We start from the raw sequence: 22500 nt of genomic DNA, 5'->3' as shown, positions 1-22500 counted from the left end.
GACTTCGCGTAGTCCGGCTTCATGAATATCTTACAACGCCTTTTAGTCTGAGACTACGGATATAGTCTCAGACTACCGTCGTAGTCCCGCTCCATGAATCAGACCCCTGGACTAAAGAGGGGACAGAAGCCATCCTTATCTCACTCCGATGGAAATCTAGAATTTGGTCAACAGTTTCCTTTGTGGATCACTTGCCAGGAAAAGTCTTCATCGAGTTATTTTGTTAATTCTATTTTTATGTGACTTTAGAATTAGGAGGATGTTCCATGCAGTCTGTTTAACCGCTGCGTCAAAAGTCTATGAAACGGCCATGATATAGAGGAGTCCGCCATTCCAATGCCTGTCCTATGATTATTCTAGCACTTAACCTTTTCGAAATTCTACTTGTTTATCTCGAAATCATCTTTTTCATGATTACTCTTGTTAGAACTGACACCTCTTCATTTGCTGCAGGAAAATAATGTAATACTTCTTAATTGTGAATAATAATTCTTTGGTTTCATTTTTGAGCTACCTCGTCTGCCTGTTCATCTGTTTCATTTATAGATGACCCTTTATCGGCTGTCAGCTGTTTTGTTTTGAGTTTGTTTGTTTATTTTTACCTCTTTTGCAATTTTATTATACGAGTATTCTATATTCCTTCTTGGGTTTGGCTACATACTTGGCCCTTTTTGCCTGCTTTCTCGTTTTTTTTTGTTCCTCTACCCTTTGTTAAATTTCTTCTCGTACCGTATCCATGTTTTTAAAATTAACTTACATCTTTACTTGAAGTAACAAAGATCTTTTTAAAAATGTCTCCATGTGTTCTCAACATTTTCATATTTTATATCGTCTTCGTCCGAAGAATGATGAATCAGTTTTTATGTAGCGCTTTGTCTCTGAGGTTAGTCCAAGACTTGAAATAAAATCGCTTTTCATTTGAGCCGACCAAGCAAGTTTCAGACTAAAATCAAGGCAGCTTCGGACTACGTTTTGCCAAGTTTTAGTCTCTTGCATGGGGTGGACTTCATCGTTAGTCCCTGACTAGTTCTGAGGATACAACATAGCTTTGATAAGATAGCAGCTGTTATGAGAGGGCTTCGATTCGGAAGGGAAATACGTCGGTTACGAATAACAGGGGCAAAAACCATCCTTTTCTTGTTGACACTCGCTTAAAAAAAGGTAAGAAAAGTACAGATCGTCGAAAGTAAACATTTGTGTGAGTAAAAACTAAAAGAAAAACCCAAATTTAATCGGGCTCGCCAGATGCGAGTGAACGGAGACTCGAAATAGAAGGGTTCGCTTCAAAGAACAACAATTACAACAAAAGATTAGAAAGTATAATTGAGACATACATGCAAAAGTAAGTTCAAATATGGAACGAAACGAAATATACCTGTACCGGAAGTGTTGTTAATTTTCTCTTTGGAAAGGTTTTGCCTTGTAAGCATGAAGACTGGTATCTAACCTGTCATCGTGTACTAGAGTGCTCGATGTTATCAGCACAAATTAATCGACGTCCTTACAGCGCCCTCCTCTAGGCAAGAGTTCAGTTAGTCAGAGACTAGAAAACGTTCATAATTTTTTTTGTTATTTTGTCACTTGCTTCGCTCAGGCTTAAGACTAGCAAGTCATTTACTTGACTAGTAAAGAGCTAAATCTAGTCCACTTACATAAAAATGGGTCCTGGCAATAGACCTTTATTGAGTAGCTATTGTCCTGGCTTAAACATTCTTACATCAAACGTAATTCTAGTATATCTTTCTGGGTTTTTTTTTTTTTTTTTTTTTTTTTTTTGCAGCTATGTAGTCTTATGGTATGACACTCGCCTTCATATCGGAAAATCCTGGGTTCGAGCTCCGCTCTGAGCGGCGCATAGTTGAGTCCTCGGAATAGGCTATTTACTCACATTCTCTCGCCGTACTCAGATGTCTCTGTCGGAAAAAATGTAATGTCGCCAATTTTAAAGCTGCTGCTGCGAATTGATCTATGGAGATGTCAATACTACTACTACTACTACTACTACTACTACTACTACTACTACTACTACTACTACTACTACTACTACTACTAACTACTACTACTACTACTACCACCACAACTACATACTACTTCTGTTTCTTCTTCTACAACAACAACAACAACAACAACTACTACTACTACTACTACTACTACCACTACTACTACTACTGCTGATACTACTACTACTACTACTACTACTACTACTACTACTACTACTACTAATACTACTACTACTAATACTACTACTACTACTGCTTTTAAAACTATTAATACTCCAAGAGCAGCTACTACAACTACTATACTACTACTACTACTACTACTACTACTACTACTACTACTACTACTACTACTACTACTACTACTACTACTTCTACTACTACTACTACACTACTACTACTACTACTACTACTATTACTATTACTAATCATTCTACAACTAATGCTATCATTACTACTTCTACTACTACCAATGCTACCATTACTACTATTAATACTACTACTACTACTAATGCTACCATTACTACTACTACTACTACTACTACTACTACTACTACTACTACTACTACTAACTACTACTACCACTACTACTACTACTACTACTACTACTACATACTACTACTACTACTACTACTACTATTACTTTGACGACGACAACGACTACTACTACTACACTACTACTACTACTACTACTACTACTACTACTACTACTACTACTACTACTACTACTACTACTACTACTACTATTACTTTGACGACGACAACGACTACTACTACTACTACTACTACTACTACTACTACTACTACTACTACTACTACTACTACTACTACTACCATTACTACAGTTGTTTTTATTATTGCTACTACTACTACTACTACTACTACTACTACTACTACTACTACTACTACTACTACTACTACTAACTACTACTACTATCACTATAACTACTACTAGCACTTCAACAACGACCACTTCTATACTACTACTACTACTACTACTACTACTACTACTACTACTACTACTACTACTACTACTACTACTACTACTACTACTACTACTACAACTACTACTACCGAGGCTTGCGAGTCCAATGTACAAGTGTTTGAAGACTCTTCATTGACTGAATGCCTTACAAGGCTAACGAGTTCAATCTACCGAGTTTTAAATCAGATTCGTCTTCTCATAGGCGGTGGTGATCCATGACACCGTATTATTCGGTGTAACAAACAGAGAAAAGCTTCCCTCGCCACTGCCACCTATGCCGTATAGATCCCCAATGCGATGCGGGTCTAAGAGACTTTCTACCCAGTCATTACTGGCTGGACAGGGGTCTACCAATTTTGAGCTATTAATACAAGATACTCATATTTTGGCCCAACTACATTAAGCAGCTTACAATACGCTTCAACAGTCATGACCTCACTTCCCCCCCTAATGACGCATAGTAACTTAGTAACTGGCTCTAAACAATCAGAACAATGGCGGGCGCCTTTATGAAATACTTCTCTGACGAGCATAAAAGAGTATCCAGAGGAGAAAAACATTATAAATATGATTATGTTTTGAATTTTATACATTCTGATCACATGTCATATGAAAAGTTCTAGCCAGCGTGAAGAATAGAAAGTACCGATTTTCTTTGTTTAGAGCCACGCTGCTCGCCGTTGCTGATGTGACATCAGACTATTGAATCCAATTACCATCGTCTTCAGTTTGAGAATCTCCTATTTAAGTGTTCCTCGAAAACATTCAACAGTCAGCGTGTGTGTTTATCTTGAACTGCACCTCGGTAACTGAAGATCATTATTTGCCTAATCGGGAATAATTAAGAACATTTCCGAGATCATAACATTTTGGTTCATAAAAATATGATACAAGTTATAGGGATTTTTTTTTTTTTTTACAGTTTAACAATTTTGACGTTTCATTTTGCGTAATTTTAATATAACTTTAGACAGTAATAATTCTTCTCACTAGATGAAAAAAATAAACACGTAAATAAATGCTGCATACATTCCTCATCCTACTATTACTACCCTTTCATTCTTTTCCTTTTGTGTTTCAAACATCTCCCCTTGTTGTTACTCGCCAGATGGTCCTACCTGAGGAAAACAATCCGACATTATCCAGACATCAGAGCCATGCTAGCTCAATCCAGCAAGTGTGCTGTTTGTGGCGACTCATTTCTCAACACGTGGCTGGAGTGCGTTCAGTTTGTGGATGTCAAACAAGTAAAGCAGCTTTGACCTCATAGTTTTAGCACTTTATAAACATCATTATTATTATTATTATTTATTATTATTATTATTATTATTATTATTATTATTATTATTATTATTATTATTATTATTATTATTATTATTATTATTATAACTGAGCGCTAATATAAACTGGACAGAACTTTACCTCCTATAGCGTCATTACAAAGTGTCACACTTCAGAATGCAGATATAAATCTGAAAGCCAATTAAAATTCTACACTAAATTTCTTAGGATTAATTAACTTTTTCGTAATTTTATCAAAGCTACAAAAGAGAGCAAAACACCAGTCTTCCAAATCAAGTGTCAATAGTATTGTAATATGCAAATATTACGATCACGGACCTGTCTCCAACCTTCCAGGTCTCGGAAAGAAAAAGACTTCTATTGACGATGAGAGAATTAGTCCAACATCATGCCGACAAGCCTTTCCATCAGTGATACTGCCAATGAATTCCAGATTTGATTATCAGTAAAATGTGAGAAGAAGACACGGAGAGGCAGGATTGAAATAGCGACGACCATGCGTCACAATTTTTCTCAAAGAACAACACACGACCTGAAGTTTCAATGGCTCACGAACGTTGTCCCCAGCCTCAATTGGACAGTGTTACTTTTTCTTACAAAAGCAGCTTTCATTCTTCTTATTGAATTAATAGAACGAGAAGTTTCAAAGTATATTTTGACATTTTGAATAGGAACAAAGAAAGGATATCGTGACGACGATCGTTGCGCTGCAAAATGAATGAAAAAGGTCTTGATCTGCAGCGTCGGGTCAGTTATTGTATGGCACGATAACATTATCATCTATTACAAGTCTGGTCACCGCTTTGTATTGCCCACGTCTGATAGGCTGATGCATGTTACGAGTTTTTCATTGTGCGTATTCTGTGCGTGTGTGTTGTGTCTATGCGTGTGGTTAACTGTAGTCATTTGTCGAGATGACTGCAATGACCAGTTTGGTCGCGGATGTCCAAATCGACTTTTTGCTAACAACTTTGGGTAAATTCTTGTACTTTTTCGGGATTTCCGACAAATTTCTAATAAATCACTTCTTTGAAAAAAGAAAGAATAATCTGTAATTTTATTTTACAAGTTTTAGGCCAAGTTAAGGGTCTGGTCTCGATCAACAAAACTGGCTTTTTCCCGCCAGTAGTTAAACTTTATGGATAAAAATAGTCTGGCAATGTATCATTCAGTGCATATATACTTGTCCTGATTGAAAGCATTGTAAATTGTTCTTTAAATACTGACCCTACGCCTCGAAGCGGTATTAAGTCGGGATTTGGAAAACGAAGAAAATCGGTTTTAAAGTGAAAATGGTCAAAATAATCAAATTTCAGTTTTTGGTAATTTCAGAAAATACAATCATTTTTCTACATAAAAACATAATAATTCAACTGCAACAATCAGTGACGCCTTCAGATATCCAAAGCTTAATTATACTGAGTCCTTTCCTCCACCAATAGCATGTAAGATTTCACATCAAACTCTGAGAATGCATGGGTAAATTGGCAGTTACATGGTTCAACCAATAATGAACTTTAGAAACTGTAAACAAGACCAGCATTTTCCCTAACAACCGTACAAATAAGAGATTCTGATTGGTGGAAACTGATCACATGCGTCTGTCGGCCATTGAGATGCCCGGGCTTTGTCTGTCAACGCGTGCATGCTTTGTGTGTGTTTCTGTGTGTGTGTGTGTGTGTGTGTGTGTTTTCGCATTTTTGATACACACCACGTGTTCTTATTTCTTTGTCTAACTGCATTGTATAATAAGGCGAAGTACCTATCTTTCTTTATTAATGAAATTTTAGCACTAGCTAAGTCTTTACGTTATTTAAATTACTTTGTTAGGAACAACAGTTTTTTCGACTTACAGGGATCGCCTACGATAAACATCTTTAAGATAAAATTTAAAAATCAGAAAAGTAAACAAAGCCTTCCAAAATTAATGAACTGCCGATGGAACTACTGACAAAAATGAAAAAGATAAATGTATGGATAGATAAACTGACAGAGATAGATAGATAGATAGATAGATAGATAGATAGATAGATGGATGGATGGATGGACAGATGGACGGACGTTCGGATGGATGGATGGATGGATGGGTGGGTGGGTGGGTGGGTAGAGAGAGAAAGAGAGAGAGAGAGAGAGAGAGAGAGAGAGAGAGAGAGAGAGAGAGAGAGAGATAGACAGAGAGAGAGAGAGAGAGAGAGAGAGAGAGAGAGAGAGAGTGAGATGTTCGTTTCATCGTGTTTTCATCGAATTATGAAAGGGGTGTGGGGGTGAGGGGGGGGGGGGGGGGGGGGGGGTTTAAACAATCCACAATTTGTGCGAACGCTAAGAAAAAGGGGAGGAGAATTGAATGGCTGACAATTGACCACAAGGGGTGGTGATAATGTCCTAAACAACTGAGGGTGCAGCTCAAATAAGAAGATTCAATTACATGATCCATGCTGGTCATTACAAAATAGGCCCCACCCCCTCAAGCTGTCAACTGACTCAACATGGAGACAATGTAGCAAATGATTTGACTAGTCCAATTTGTTTCAAATGCAATCTCATTGGTCAACATGTTTCCAATTGATTGACTTTGACTTCTTATGAAACAAAAGGTCTTTTCTATAATCATCCCTACCAATTCCTTGCTCCACCTCCCCTCCTATCCTTTCTTTATATCTAGCTCAATCACTCTCTCTCTTTCACCCACCACCTCTTTCTTTCACACATACAAACACAAACACACAAGACACACACACACACACACAAACACACACACACACACACACACATTTATAAAGGCTTCAATCTTTACTCTTTTTCCCTCCTGCCCTCTAAGCGGCCCCCTCTCTCTCTCGCTCATGCCAAATTTTATTTCTCTCGTTAAATTTTCAATGCCCGTATCTAAGGAGTTACCTTTGCTCATTGATTCGACTGCGTGAAAAAGGTGCATCAACTTCAAAGTCGATTTCCTCAAAACTTGGTTTTTACACTCTCCCTACTTCAATCGGTCATATCTCGGCAATGAATAATCAAAATGTTATAAATGTGATATCAAATTTTTAGGTATGAAATAAGCTTTGATTTGGTAAAAAAAACAACCCAAAATTGAAAATCCCGACTTGGGAATCATAAGTTCTAAGATAGACATGTTCAGTATTATTATTTTGAAACAAGTCAAATGTTTGTAAATTTTAAAAGCTCCTTTGCTTGACATCATAGTTAGTAGTTGGTGAAGTGATTGTGTATATTAATTATAAAGATGATCTTTACTTTAGGATATAAAAGTTAAGTGTTATAATGCGGCCAAGGCCTAATATTAATGTTTATAGTTTCTGAGAGTTGGAAAATGATTAAATAAATTAGAATTTAGATCGCAAGCTCTGAAACAACAGCTGTCCCAATAAATTGAAGATTTTGAATGAGCAAAAGGAAGATGACTTACAGAATAATGTCTTAGAAAAAGTTGGCTTGCCTAGCCAGGAATTGAACAATAAATAAATAAAAAATAAAACAAAATTCCCTTTATTCGGAAAATTTGTCTGGATGAAAACAGCATACGTGTACCATTACTCTATCTTGCTATCACGTTAGTATCACATTGTTTTACTTAGTTACTAACATAATTGCTTTTTCCAAGGAAAGACTGGAATAACAGAGGCGTTAGCCGCAGTGCAGCGCCGCAAATTGAGGTGACTCGCTCAAGACCACACAGTGCAGCGGCGTTGATCGAACTCGGTACCTTTCGAGTACGAAGCAAAGACCGTACAGCTGAGCCAAGCTGCCCCTAAACTCTCTGGTTTGTCTGTAAAGCATGGTAACTGTTTCACAAACAATGATCACCCATAAAATGATAGATGATAATGATAGTGTGATTCTCGTCTCAGTCAATCAACTTTTTGGAGAAAACAAAGCAAAAATACAACCTACAACTCGCCTTTCCTCGCCCCGCCCCCACTATCTCCTAGTCTTCTATATTTTCCTCAATCTCCCCCCCCCCCTCCCTTCCTCCCCTTTTTCATCTTTCACTCCATATTCCCCCCCCCCCCCCCCCCCACCCCCCCCCCCCCCCTTCCTTTCTAAATATAAGTTCGCTCCAAGTTTCATGGTTTAACCTCGTATCGTTTTAGTTACTTACATTGTTGTTCTTTTACGTATTAATAAGCTATAAGATAAGATATACTTTATTGATCCTGAATGGAAATTATCATAATGTTACACATCATTCATCGTTACATTAGCACAGATTTATACACTGTCGTGAACTAATTGATGAAAATACGTAGCTAATTAAAATCAAAATAAACATCAAATATAATAAAATAAAATAAAATATCCATAAAATATACAGGAGTTACAAGCAATGCTATAAAAATTGGACATGAAAGTAGAGTAGAGTTGTAATAATGGATTTGTAATGTAACTAGGATTTTGTATATAGATTGTGAAGGATTGAACATAGCCAATCCAGGTTGATAAAAAGTAAATTTGAATGTATAAATATATAAATAATGTAGATATATCACCATGTAAACATGCATAAATAAATAGATTTTGGAGAGAACTAATTGATGAAAATACGAAGCTAATTATAAAAACAAACTTTTATAATGGTTTTGTGATGTAAATAGAATTTCGAAAATAGATTGTGAAGGATTGCACATAGCCAACACAGGCTGATAAAAAAGTAAAAATAAAGCATGGCATTTGAATGTACAAACAAACAACAAATAATGTAGATACAGCACCATGTCTTCTTCTTCTAGGTTCCATGCCTGGTCCAGGCTTCGGATACTGCATGAATTATCTCTCTTCATTCTTTCCTGTCTCTTGCTTTTTCAAACAGCTCTTGGATTGTTAGGTTGGTGAAGCCCTTCAGTTGGTCTATGAGTGTTTTTCTTTGTCTCCCCCGGGCGCGTTTACCAGGTATTTTCCCACAACTTGCCAGGTATTCATTCTTATCTTTCCTTACTATTTGTCCGAAAAAGGATAGTTGTCGATCCGCTATTAAGGGCATTAGTTTCCTTTGTTGGTATGTTTGTTTTAGCACTTCTTCGTTCGTTTTGTGTGCAGTATACGATGTTCTCTGCATCCTTCTCAAACACCACATTTCAAAAGCTTCAATGTTCTTTTGTGTTTCTGCATTTGTAGTCCAGCTTTCGCATCCGTATAACAAGATTGGCCACACGTAGCACTTCAAGACTCGGAATCTAATCCCGAACGACATCTGTTTGTTTTTCAAAATGTTTCCGAGGTCCATAAAGGCCTGTTTGGCTTGAGTTATTCTTGCTCGTATGTCTCGGTTACATCTTCCATCTGTTGTCACTATTGAACCCAGGTATTTAAAACTTTCTACGTTGGTAAGTTGCTCGCCGTGAATCGTTATATTGCAGGTGTTGTTGTTTTCGGGGTTTTTCTGTATTACCATGCATTCCGTTTTGGTGATATTCACTTCCATTCCTTTGGCTTCACTATCTACTACCACTTTGTCAACAATCTTTTGAAGTTGGATTTCTGATGTTGCAACAAGTACCGTATCGTCTGCGTATCTTATATTATTTATGTTGTGACCTCCTACTTTTATTCCCTCCATATTAGTTATGCCCCTCATGATTGTTTCTTGGTATAGATTAAACAGATCTGGTGAGGCAACACACCCTTGACGGACTCCTTTCTTAAAAGGAATGGAATTTCCTGTAGAGTTTCCGATTTTGATAGATGCCTGCTGGGTGTAGTATAATGTTTGCATGAGTCTGAGGTCTTTCTCATCAGCGCCAATGGAGTGCAGTTGTTTTAGTATTTCTTCGTGGCGTACTCTATCAAAAGCTTTTTTTTAGTCGACAAAACAGAGGTATAGTGGGGTCTGAACCTGTATAGCTCTTTCACTTAAAACACGGAGGAGGTATATTGCGTTCCTTGTCCCTCTGTTAGGTTGGAATCCATATTGTTCTTCTGCGATTTCGGGGTTAATCTTATTCCTTAGCCTGTTGATAATTATACGCAACAGTATTTTGTTGATGTGGCTTATTAAACTTATAGTTCTAAAATTGTCGCATCTGACTGCACCTGCTTTCTTTGGTATTGCTATGAAAATAGAGTTACAGAGTTCTTCTGGAATTTTCCCAGTGTTGTATATATTGTTGAATAATATGTGAAGTTCATCAATTGCTAGATCTCCTAGGCTTTTTAATACCTCTACAGATATTTCATCAGGGCCTGTTGCTTTACCATCCTTCATTCGTTCCATGGCATGTTCAATTTCACTTTTGGTGATGTTTGGTCCGCTTAATAGTTCTTTGAATTTCAGTGGTGGTTCATTTCTATTTGGATCATTGTACAGTTCGCCTATGTATTCTACCCATCGGCTTTCTATATGTTGTTCTTCAAATAGCAGTTCCCCTTGTTTGTTCTGGATACAACTTCCTGCTGCTTTGCTTTTCCTTTTCCCTGATAGTTCTTTTATTCTTTGGTGAGCTTGTTGGGGGTTGGGTTTGTATTCTCTTTCGATTTCGCAGCATTTCCAGTCTAGATAGTTCTCGTGTGCCTCGATGCATTTGGATTTGATGTGGTTGTTCAATGTTTGGTATTCTGCAGACCCTCTGTTGCATTTTCGTCTTTCTTCAAATAGGTTTAGAATTTCATTTGTCATCCATTCCTTTTTGCTGTTTATTTGAGCTACTGGTAAATGCTTTTCTGCAGTTGCTTTGACACACTTTTGGAATATATCAAATTGTTTTTCACATTTTTCGTTATCAGGTTCACTTTGACTTTGTATCATGAGTGCACTTTCAAATTCTTCTCTCATTTTTATTTGTATGCCATTGTCTTTGCATAACCTGTAATCCCTCTTTATTCTACAAGCTGTTCTCTGAATAGCTTTAAACTTTATCCTTACTGTACAAACAACTGGGACTTGGTCACTGTCTACATCGGCGCCTGGGTAGGTTTTGCAATTTAATATGCCATTTCTGAATCTTGATGATACTGCTATAAAGTCTATCTGGTTCCTTGCTCTGTCCCCTGGTGATTGCCATGTCCAGGTTCTTCTTGGGTGTTGTTGAAACCAGGTGTTTGAAATCATTAATTTATTTGTTCTACACCAATCTGTCCAGATGTTTCCTCCACGTAAACATGCATAAATAAATATATTTTAGAGAAAACTAAATGATGAAAATACGAAGCTAATTAGAAAAACTAACTTTTATAATGGTTTTGTAATGTAAATAGAATTTTGAAAATAAATTGGGAAGGATTGCACATAGCCAACACAGTTAATAAAAGTAAAAATAAAGCATGGTATATGAATGTATAAATAAATAATAAATAACTTAGATATAGCACTATGTAAACATGCATAAATAAATAGATTTTAGAGAGAATATAGTAGTGCCGCGCTGAGGACCGGTCCCAAGAACCGTTCCCACGGTTCCTTAGCTGGGACCGGAGGACCGGTTCCAAGCTGACGAACCGCAAACCGAACCGTTGGCCGAACCGTTGAACCGAATGTTATTATCCTCACTTCTTATCTTTCTATTTGAACGGTCCCAGCGATTCTAGTTTCTTTACTGCCTTTTCTCGGTCCTTTTGCCTAGGTCGTTCGCCTAACCACCCATCCCACTTAATTAATCGCACCAACCCCCTCTTGCACATATGCCCTCTTGTGTGAGTGGTGGGGTAAGAGGGGCAGCGAGACGCCTTGGACGATTCCATAACTCGGGGTAAATTTCCTAATTTACTACACACTAATGATCGCAATGGCAATGGTCTATTTTGGCGACATCACCCCTCTTCTCTAATGGGTTATTCTTTGAAATGAATGTGACTACTATAAGATGTGTGTTTGTGTGTATGTGTGTGTTCGTGTGTGTGTGTGTGTGTTTCGAACCTAGCTGGTCCGATTTTTTTCTTTTGGCTTTCTGTTGTCACCACTCCTTTCTATCGCATTGTTGTCATTTGATGATACAATAATATTTTTATTTCGTTTGGTGTTTTCACTAATCAAATGATACAAGTTTCACATACTATAGCTTTCTTCAAAAATAACAATTATAACGTCTGTATTTTTAAAAACCACCATTATATTATTTGGGGGGCCCGATAGCTCAGTTGATAGAGCACTCTCTTTACACGCAAGGGGCCAGAGATTGATCAGTCGAGCTTTTTTTTCTTCTGATCTCTGTCTATTCAGCAGTGAATGGGTAGCTGGGTTTGTTAGATCTGGCGAAAATTACTTTGGGATAGACAGCGTCCTATCCAAAGATATAATTTTTTTTTTATTAAAAAAGAAACAAAAACGTGAGCTTTTATATAGCGCAATATCCACTAAATGTGCTCAAAGCGCTTTACAGCGGGTCCCTGACTAATAGCAACACGTAACATGTAGAACGAGACATGACGCCTGTTAGACGATGTTACAATTTTTTCCGACAGAGACAACAATGTTGACGACCAGGTACTCATTTTACACCTGAGTACGGCGATAGGATGTGAGTAAAGAGTCTTTCAAGGACTAAACTAGGCGCCGAGCGAGGCTCGAACCCAGGACCTTCCGATCCGAAAGCGAGTGTCATACCACAAGACCACATAGCCGCACGAAAAGAGAAAAAAGGAATGGAGACAACAACACCCCCCCCCCCCCCAACAAAAAAAAAATCAAAAAAAAATTAATTTTTTTTAAATTTTAAAAATCAAAACAAACTCTTCCCACTTCCCATACTTTTGGTCCAGCATGACACAGACACAAAATATTAACAATCCCTTTTCCTTTCACTCCCTAACATTGACCCGACCCGCTCCATCAATCTTCGCAGACACACACACACACACACACACACACACACACACACACACACACACACACAAACACATGCTTAATGGATAGTGTTATAGCACTATTTTGATGTTTTGAGGCAACACGCCTTCTCCAATCTCACTTACAGTTAGCGGTTCGACAGCCATCTACTGCAGGACCGGTTCCTATCGTTTGACGGTCACAATGACGCCTTGTGATTGGCCAATGTCGAAAAAGAACCGGTTCGAACCGGTCCTTGCGGTTCACATTTCCCAGGGACCGTAGAATCGGCGGTCCTAAACATGCTTGGGACCGCTCCGCACTAGAATATAGTACCTTTCAAATGTCATGTTGTAAAAATCATCCTAAAGTTTCGTATTGCTGATGGTAAAAAAGGTATTAAAATATCTTTGCCTTTTGGTTCTCATGTGTATTAGTCTGTTACTCCTGTGGCTTATTTTGATTTCGTTGTACAGAGGGTGGAACTCGTCTCTTTGAATTCTGTTAATCTTAACATTAGCAATATCTTTGTGAAAATCTTCAAAATTGTTCCATCCATCATTTCCTAACATTCGATTGGCATGCTTTATTATTCTATTTATTTTTATTACTTCAGATTTTTTACAATTTCCACCCCAAGCAGTTACACAGAAACAAAAAAGACTTACAATGCAAGATTTATTAAACAAAGATAAAATTGCTTTGTCAACATTTATGGAGTAGTCTCCTCATCATGAATAATCTTGTCTTTGCAAAAAAATATAATTTATAATAACCTACATCTAAACTCTTTTAATCAATCAAATCAATCAGTCATTCAACCATGTGGGAAAGCGATATAATGTAATACAAAGAAAAAATACAAAGAGAGAGAGAGAGAGAAAGAGGGAGAAAGAGGAGAGAAAGAGAGAGAGAGAGAGAGAGAGAGAGAGAGAGAGAGAGAGAGAGAGAGAAGAGAGAGAGAGAGAGAGAGAGAGAGAGAGAGAGAGAGAGAGAGAGAGAGAGAGAGAGAGAGGTTATGTGTTTGTGTGTTGAAGAGATGAAGAGAGAGGAAGATAGAGATATAAAGAGAGAGGGAGAGAGATAGAGAGAGAGAGGGGGAGGGAGAATGGGTGTGTGTATGTGTGTGTGTTGAAGAGATTAAGTGAGAGGGAGAGAGATAGATAGAGAGAGAGAGAGAGTGAATTAAATTGGGACGGTTTAAAATTGTATTGGAAGAGGAGTGAATAGCTCGAGTGATTAACTTAGTAACTGGATACATTTGAAATCAGTCTTAATTTCAATGCATAAATACATTATGTTCCTTGTTGTAAAGGCGTCTGTGTGCTTTTGTTAGGCCATGATGCAACTGAGCCAACACGCTGATAGATCGCATCGAGCCTTTCTGCGATTTGGCTGCTGCGTGGACAATCAGATCTGTAATAGACGATAATGTCCGATAATCTAAGAGTTGTTACAGACCTTTTTCGTCATTGACAGTTTCATAACTCTTCTAACTAACTACAGAAAAACCGTCACATTCGTTACGACACAACCAACAGTCTGTAAGGAGAGAGAAAACAGCATATACGTGTATCATTACTCTATCCTGTTATCACGTTAGTATCACATTGTATTACTTAGTTACTAACAAAATTGCTTGTTCTTTTTGAATTAATATAACGAGAATTTTCAAAGTGTATTTTGACATTTTGAAATGAATTGAATAGGAACAAAGAAACAAAACCCAAAAATGAAAAATAACAGCATAAAGACAGTAAGAATATTATGAACCCTTACTTTTGCACGCCCCTAACTTTTTAGATCATTTTTATCCACACCCCGTTTGGGTAAACATGCATGGATTTTAATCAAATGTGTGTATCATGCTCTTAACTTTTCAATGGTGTATGATTTAAGCCAATATGGCCCACATTTAAGTTATGGACATGGCAGTTAATCACTGGCTGGTTTAAATTGACGCCCAGTATATTATTATTATTATTATTATTATTATTATTATTATTATTATTATTACTGTTATTATTATTATTATTATTATTATTATTATTATTATTATTATTTTCTATTATTCTTCTTATTATTATTGTTATTATTATCATTAATATTTTTATTATTATTATTATTATCATTATTATTATTATTATTAAAGTGTCGCCTCCGCCGCCCCCCCCCCCTCCCCCCCTTCTTTTTTTTCCAGGCACAAACCAAGAAAACATTTCAGTTTTTTAAATTCTTTTCTTGCAGGACCTTAACTTGTCATCCATATCCGGAAGCATCCCAGTCCGTGCACTCCTCTGTTCCTACAAATGCTTCAACGCATCTGGACATAGTTACTACGGTGTGGCTTTCCCGTAGACATAACAGATTGGTGTCTTGTTCCCGCCCTCATATAATTCCCACTCCTCATCTCCTAACCCCTTCCCCACCCTCACTTTTATCCTTTTCCTCTTAATACCAAGCTGCTTGAAGCTCTGAACTTTAAAATGTATTGAACAAAATGAACATATCAGCTTTAAAAACAAGAGCAATGTACTGAACATTTCAGGCTCAAAGTCCTTCTTCAGCCCACAACAGAAACAATTAGAATTGGAAAACTTCGTGGATAACCCGCAAATTGTCATAATTTGAAGTCAAGACAATGATAAAGTTTCATATTATTATTACTATATTATGTTGCTTCATTACTGCCTCTGATATATCTTGGAAGGGAGTTCCAGACACAGGGTGTCGAAAATTAAACGATTGCGAGTCATATTTGGCTTCACGAGAATGTGATTATCCGATTTTGAGCTGTTTTCTGGTGGGATAAAAATTTAAGCTCGTAAATGAACTCAGGACAATCATGCAGTGATATAAAATAATAGTACCTACATATCTTGTATTCTACACGTTTCTCAACGGGAAGCGAGTAGTTCTCTCTTAACAAACCCGATGCAGATTGATTTCTCCTCTTTCCGTAAATAAGTCTGGCAGTATCGTTCTGGGCTGCTGAAGGGCATTTCTCTTGTCTTTCTTTTTGGAAGGGAAGAGAGAATTACAATAATGTAGCTTTGACAGAGGGTCGAGGTGTCCATTGTAATGAGATGTCTAACACTAGGTATTCTTCTCATTTCCCCTTACTTTACGATATGATTTACTTTGTTGGTAAAAGACATCCCTAAATCAATAAATAAGCCCAAGTTTCTAACAACCTTAGCAGTTTCAATTACAGTTTTTCCTAAAACATTTGAATCCACAGTTTACATGTTTAAGAATTGCTGACCTAGCGATAAAGATTATATCAGTTTTACTATCGGTAAGTTATAGTCTGTTTTATTCCATCTATGTTTTCAATTTAGCAAAGCAAAATTGGAAACGTTAAATTGAGAGAGTGTAACTGGTCGTAAATTGCTGACTTAAAGATTTATCTTTCAGCTGCATAAACTGTTAATGGACATTAAAATTCGAAATAATTTATCCAACGGATTTTATGTAAATTGCAAAAAGAATTGGACCATATGCTAGCAATTTGTCGACGATTCATTAAGCTTCGAACCGTTTCAGCCCCATCCATTCATACCAAATATATACGTTCGAGTCGGTTTAACAGATAAATGCAAAGATAATAGTTAAGAACTGCTTTTTCCAGGATTTTTTAAAATAAAGGTAAAATTTGAAATGTGACTATAGTTTTTTAATTGCTATATTCTAAAGAGGGATTCTTTAAAGGTTATTAAAACTAATATTAGTTAAAAATTACTATTAATTATTATTATTTATTATTATTATTATTATTATTATTATTATTATTATTATTATTATTATTCCGTAATATAATAATAATAAAATAATAATAATAATAATAATAATAATAATAATATTTGTTATTATCATCATCATCATCATCATCATTAATTATTATTATTATTATTATTATTATTATTGCTATTATTATTATTATTATTATTATTGCTATTATCGTTATTATTATTGTTATTCCGTTATTATTATTATATAATAATAATAATTATAATTATTGTTGTTGTTATTATTATTATTCTTATTAATATTAGTATTATTATTATTGTTATTATTATTATCCTTATTACTATTATTATTGTTACTATAATTATTACCGTTTTTATTGTTATTATTATTATTATTATTATTATTATTATTGTCATTATTATTACTAATATTAATACTTAATAAACAATAGTGCGGCTATGTGGTCTTGTGGTGTGACACTCGCTTTCGGATCGGAAGGTCCTGGGTTCGAGTCTTGCTCAGTGCATAGTTGAGTCCTTGGAAAAGGCTATTTACTCACATTCTCTCTCAGGATAAAATGAGTACCTGGCCGTCAACCCGTTATCTTTGACGTAAAAATTGTAATATCGCATAACAGGCGTCATGTCTCGTTCTATATGTTACGTGTTGCTGTTGGTCATGGACTCTTTGTAAAGCGCTTTGAGCATGTTTAGTGGATATTGCGCTATATAAAATCTCAAGTTTTCTTCTTCTTCTTCTTCTTCTTATTATTATTATTATTATTATTATTATTATTATTATTGCTATCATCATCATCATCATCATCATCATCATCATCATCACAATCAGCAATCACATTATTATTTTATATATATTATAAATAGAATTAAAAGTTCTAATCATAAATATGAAACTGTCTAGATCTATTGTCCCCTAACAAATTTCAACGATCTAAATAGTGCTCAATATTATTTTGATTAAAACTATTGTACTATTTTTATCGAAAGTGTGTATGTTCTTTACAAAACTATAGGAAACACACGGTGTGAATTACCATTGTAACAGCCAGACGGTAAGACGAAAGGGCAGGATGTAGTCCAGTAGATTTAGGGCATGACCCTGAAGAAATATATAAAAAGCTAGATTTTATTCTGATGAAACTACACCATATTCTTAGCCTCTCATGAGAAATCCACAATCCGTCCATGGTTAAAAAAAAATTACAGCCGTTTTAAATTGAACATCTGTATTATAGTCCGTTCTACAACCTGTGCGCATGCGTTGACGTGGATATCTTTACAACCTTTTGATATATTTTAATGATAATTAGCTCGAACAAATTCAATTGTTAGTGACGCTCAGTAGATTTTTTTTTTTTTTTTTGCATCGGATACAGTACTATACTTTGGGATTTGTCTTTCGAAGGGCTGGGATGAGTGAACATTTTGATGGTTTACATTAACGATTTTTGACTCCATGAATTCTGTTGTGATTTCGATCTCTGAACTCCCCACAGACTTGACCAGTGGTTTACTTTTCACATGTGCACAACTTATTAAAAGTGCCACCTTTGGTTCAAAATGACACGGCGAATTGTGCACTATGCACACACTTGACAAAAACAAATGTTTCAATCAATTGTTGACAGCCAGAGGCGAAGCTTTCTGTTGTGACTTTGACATTCATTTAAAAAACTGATTACATGACAATATGGAATAAGCATGCAAATTTGTCACAGGAAAATTTACAAGTATTTCTTCGGAGAGGCGAATAGCTAGGGGAATTAGTAGTGTTGGGTTATTTGATCGCTTTTACCCGATCGACGATCGAGTCAGCGTCAGCGAGTCAGCGTCCGATCTCAATGCCGGAAAAGCGAGTAAGTAAAACGATCGAGTTAGTAAAACGATCGAGCGGGTTGTGAGCTTGAGACGATCTTGACACGTGAGACGAGCTTGAGACGATCAGGTTTCGAGCGAGCGGAGGGGTAACGAGTGTTTCGAATCATTTCAAATTCAAACGATCACAGTTTGCCATCCGATACCAATCGCCAACGTTTGCACACGGTAGTCTGTGGTTCTTCCACAGCCCTCACTCCTTGTCAGATGTTAGTGTGTCTGGGTGGCAGGGAAATTCGTATAGGTGTATCACGCGTGTGTGACAAGTCTTCATTAAACCTACTCAAGTTTGACTATCACACACACACACACACACACACACACACACACACACACACACACAGGCTATTTCTATGACACACACGCATCCATCTATCAATGAACACTCAGTAGTGCGGCTATGTGGTCTAGTCATGACGTACCTATAGTACTCTAGTCGGCCATGGATCTAGTGCATTATCATGGTCTAGTGGTATGACACCCGCGTTCGGATCGGAAAGTCCTGGGTTCGAGCCTCGCGCTCGGTGCATAGTTGAGTCTTTGGACAAGGCTCTTTACTCACATTCTCTCACCGTACTCAGGTGTAAAATGAGTACTTGGCCGTTAACAGCGTTGTCTTTGTCTGAAAAATTGTAATATCGCCTAACAGGCGGCATGTCACGTCCTACATATTAAATGTTTCTGTTGACCAGGGACCCCTTTACAAAGCGCTTTGATCACATTTAGTGGATATTGTAAAGCTCAATTTTTTAAAGTAAAACATTAGCTTTGAATATGGAATGTTTCAATTTTAGATGCCTGTGTATTCTTTGTTAGTTCCCATCATCATCATCATCATCATCATCATCATTATCATCAGGGGCAGCGGTACGGTCTTTGGTTGGCACCCGAAAGGTACCGAGTTCGATCACCCGCCGCTGAGTGGTCTTGAGCTAACTAAATTTGCGGCGCTGCACTGCGGCTGTCGCTTGGGTTATTCCAGTCTTCCCTTAGAATAGACCCGAAAGACGAATCTCCCCTATGGGATGAATAAAGGGAATTATGTTTAATTTATTTATCATCACCATCATATCAGCGAGATCATCATCATCACCACCACCACCACCCTAATAATAATGAATAAAATAAATATCAACACATTTCAATGTAATAATCAATCTAAAATCAATCAGTGCTCCTAAAAGACCCCTTTGATTTCTTTGTCTAATTCGTTCCATACTTTTGGAGTCCCGACAAAGAAAGATTTTCAGCTAACTATAGTTTATATATGGGAACATTAATCAGTCGTTTATATTGGAATCGGAGTTGTCTAGCAGGTGTATTAGTTCAAAGCGCATTTCCAAGGATTTACCATGCTCAATGAATTTCACAATATTTAATTTAATTTATTCCTCCGGCACGCCATATCGACCATACATCCATTTCGTACAGTAGGTACCGGTCGCTGTTTGGAGTCTTTTTGTATTAAAGCTCTTTACAATACCCGTCATTGCTTATAAGATAAGAATACATTCACATCTGAGTCAAGTGCCTTACACACGGACTTAACGTCTGGATCACAATTTTCAACAATCACTGTCCCTCATTCGGCCATTGACAAGGCTTGATTTTGTGACAAGAGACACCGTACCACTGAGCGACCGAACAAATCACCATCTGCGCCATCGTCATCATCATCATCATCATCATCATCCTCATCACAGCCGTAACAGCCAGCAATACACAATCATCATCTTCGGGTCCGGTCTATCCGTGTGGGGGGGTGGGGGTGGAACCTGCTAAAGTATTTCATTTTTTAAACAGAAACACGATAATCATCATCATCATCGTCATCCATTGTCGTCGGCATCGTTATCATCGTGTCCGGGCAATCCGTGTGTGTCTGGGTGTGGAACCTGCTAAATATTATTATTATCTACCTACCTAATAAAAACACACCATTCTTGTTCATTTATTTTTCAAATGATGAAATGAAAGGCACGACCTTTTCCCGCACACACAAGAGGCGATGACGACCAGTGACAAATTATGGGAGGTGGGGGCGGCCGACAACTTTTGGCGCGACATAAATATGGGAGCGTTCACATATTACGTCATCAGCTAGGGGGGGAGGGGGGGGGGGTCTACCAAATGTTGACATGTGTTGACATGGGGGGGGGGGGGGGGGGGGGGTCAGACCCAAGATGATGTCATCAAAACATAGGCAAATTAAGCCTATTTCAAAGTTTGTTCCTTTCAAAACAGCTAAAGATAAATTGCTATGATGAGTATTGCCCATCTCTCAAGAAACAAAATGGGAAAGGGGTATCACTTCTCAAAAGGCGAACTTGCCCTAAATGTTCATTGTATCACTCCTCGATCACAGCAATGAAAGACCATTCACGAAAATGCGGCATACATGAAGAACAGCAAATGGGAGAAAATGATGACGATGAAGATGAAATTGATGATACTATTTATAGTACATTGCCAGAGGTCCAAGGCAGAAACATTTTTGAATCTATTAATTTTATGTTTGGAAATTGAAACAGAAATTCATTCCACTAAAAGACTAATATGCTATAAAATAATTTGCCTCCTATACTATTTTAAATGACACTTTCTGAATTTTTTTTAATAGCACCTGCACCAAGTAGCCAAATTTAAATAATGTTTGTTAGATTTTATCTTTGCAAATTTAAATTTTATGTCCCCATTGTATCGTAAAACATAAATTATCAACAGCTTCTGAAATTAATAAAATGTCTGAATGTGTTTTATCAAACGTTGATAATCAATGTTTATGGTTTGAAAAACGAATAATAAATATTGTGAAATTAAAGTTATCTTTTAGTTTTTATCAAATTAGATGACGTCATCATCTGTTGGGGGGGGGGGGGGGTCAGGTCAATGATGACAAGTGATGACTTGGGGGAGGGGGGGGGGGGGGTCTAAAAAGGGCAAATTTTTGATGACGTAATATGTGAACGCTCCCATATGAAATGTTAAGGTGACAGCGGGATGATGGTGGTGGGAGGGGGGTCTCAACCCTTCACCATCAACAACTGTTTGATGGCGTGTGTGTGTGTGTGTGTGTGCGTGTGTGTGTGTGTGTGATGCGACGAACGATCATAATCAAGGCTGCCAGACAGCCAGATTTCTACTTGCCCAAGTAGTCAAATAGACCCCAAATAGCCAAACACCACAAGCATTCTGACTCCCTTGAAAAACTCATTGGTTTTGATTAACAAAAGAATCGACTACAGTTGGATAAACTTATCTTTTCTTTTTTTTTTAAATAAAAGATTTTTTTAAAAAAAAATGAATAATAATAGAAAAGCGTTTCTTAGTAACCAATTTTGAACTTGGCCATCTGGCAGCTCCCATCATAACCAGCTGCAGTCAAGCCAGCCACAGACATAAGAGAGGGAGGGGTATGTGAAGTTTCCTGTGGCAAACGAGATGCTCGTATTTTTTTTTTCAAACGAATCACTGCTCGATGACGTCACTGACTCGAAACCCGCCCGAAACCCGCTCGATTTTAGAGGACTCGATCGAAAACCCGCTCGATTTGATCGTTTCAAACTCGACCCAGCACTAGGAATTAGGGACACAAAACCCCCGAATTGTGCAAATTTGTGATGAAAGCATGATTTTTTAATGAAAAAAGTTCGTGCTCTAAGGTTTAAATTGTGATATAGAACCACTTTCTCATTACTCCAAGAGCTGAGATATTAGCAATTTAAATCGTGTAAAAATTCACGGTGGTGATGAAACTTGCCGCCTTCACATCGACATTTTGTTTTGGTGTCAAAAGGTCAC

The 22500-nt window shown here is 37.1% G+C and overlaps 1 protein-coding gene across 1 annotated transcript; it reads left to right on the top strand.

Annotated features, from left to right (window-relative positions):
- Positions 1-93: 93 nt before the first annotated feature.
- Positions 94-16790, top strand: LOC144961096 (leucine-rich repeat-containing protein 69-like). The gene is made up of 4 exons (XM_078894413.1): positions 94-214; positions 1246-1342; positions 4091-4229; positions 15302-16790. Exons 1-4 carry the CDS (start codon positions 94-96, stop codon positions 15410-15412), a joined length of 468 nt encoding a protein of 155 aa, XP_078750539.1. The 3' UTR covers positions 15413-16790.
- Positions 16791-22500: the final 5710 nt, after the last annotated feature.

The sequence above is a fragment of the Berghia stephanieae genome, unplaced genomic scaffold, assembly GCF_034508935.2.
Source record: "Berghia stephanieae isolate SIO BIC M18660-M18661 unplaced genomic scaffold, UCSD_Bste_1.3 scaffold14, whole genome shotgun sequence".
Lineage (NCBI taxonomy): Eukaryota > Metazoa > Mollusca > Gastropoda > Nudibranchia > Aeolidiidae > Berghia > Berghia stephanieae.
Note: the sequence above shows the minus strand (reverse complement) of the source record. Positions and strands in the feature narration are given on the sequence as shown.

Bases quoted from the DNA above. Each gene is read 5' to 3' on its own strand.
- LOC144961096 (XM_078894413.1), top strand. From the start codon at position 94: ATGAATCAGACCCCTGGACTAAAGAGGGGACAGAAGCCATCCTTATCT. The intron at 215-1,245 runs GTTATTTTGTTA...CGGGCTCGCCAG, and splicing joins CCAGGAAAAGTCTTCATCGA to ATGCGAGTGAACGGAGACTC. The intron at 1,343-4,090 runs GTAAGTTCAAAT...GTTACTCGCCAG, and splicing joins ATTGAGACATACATGCAAAA to ATGGTCCTACCTGAGGAAAA.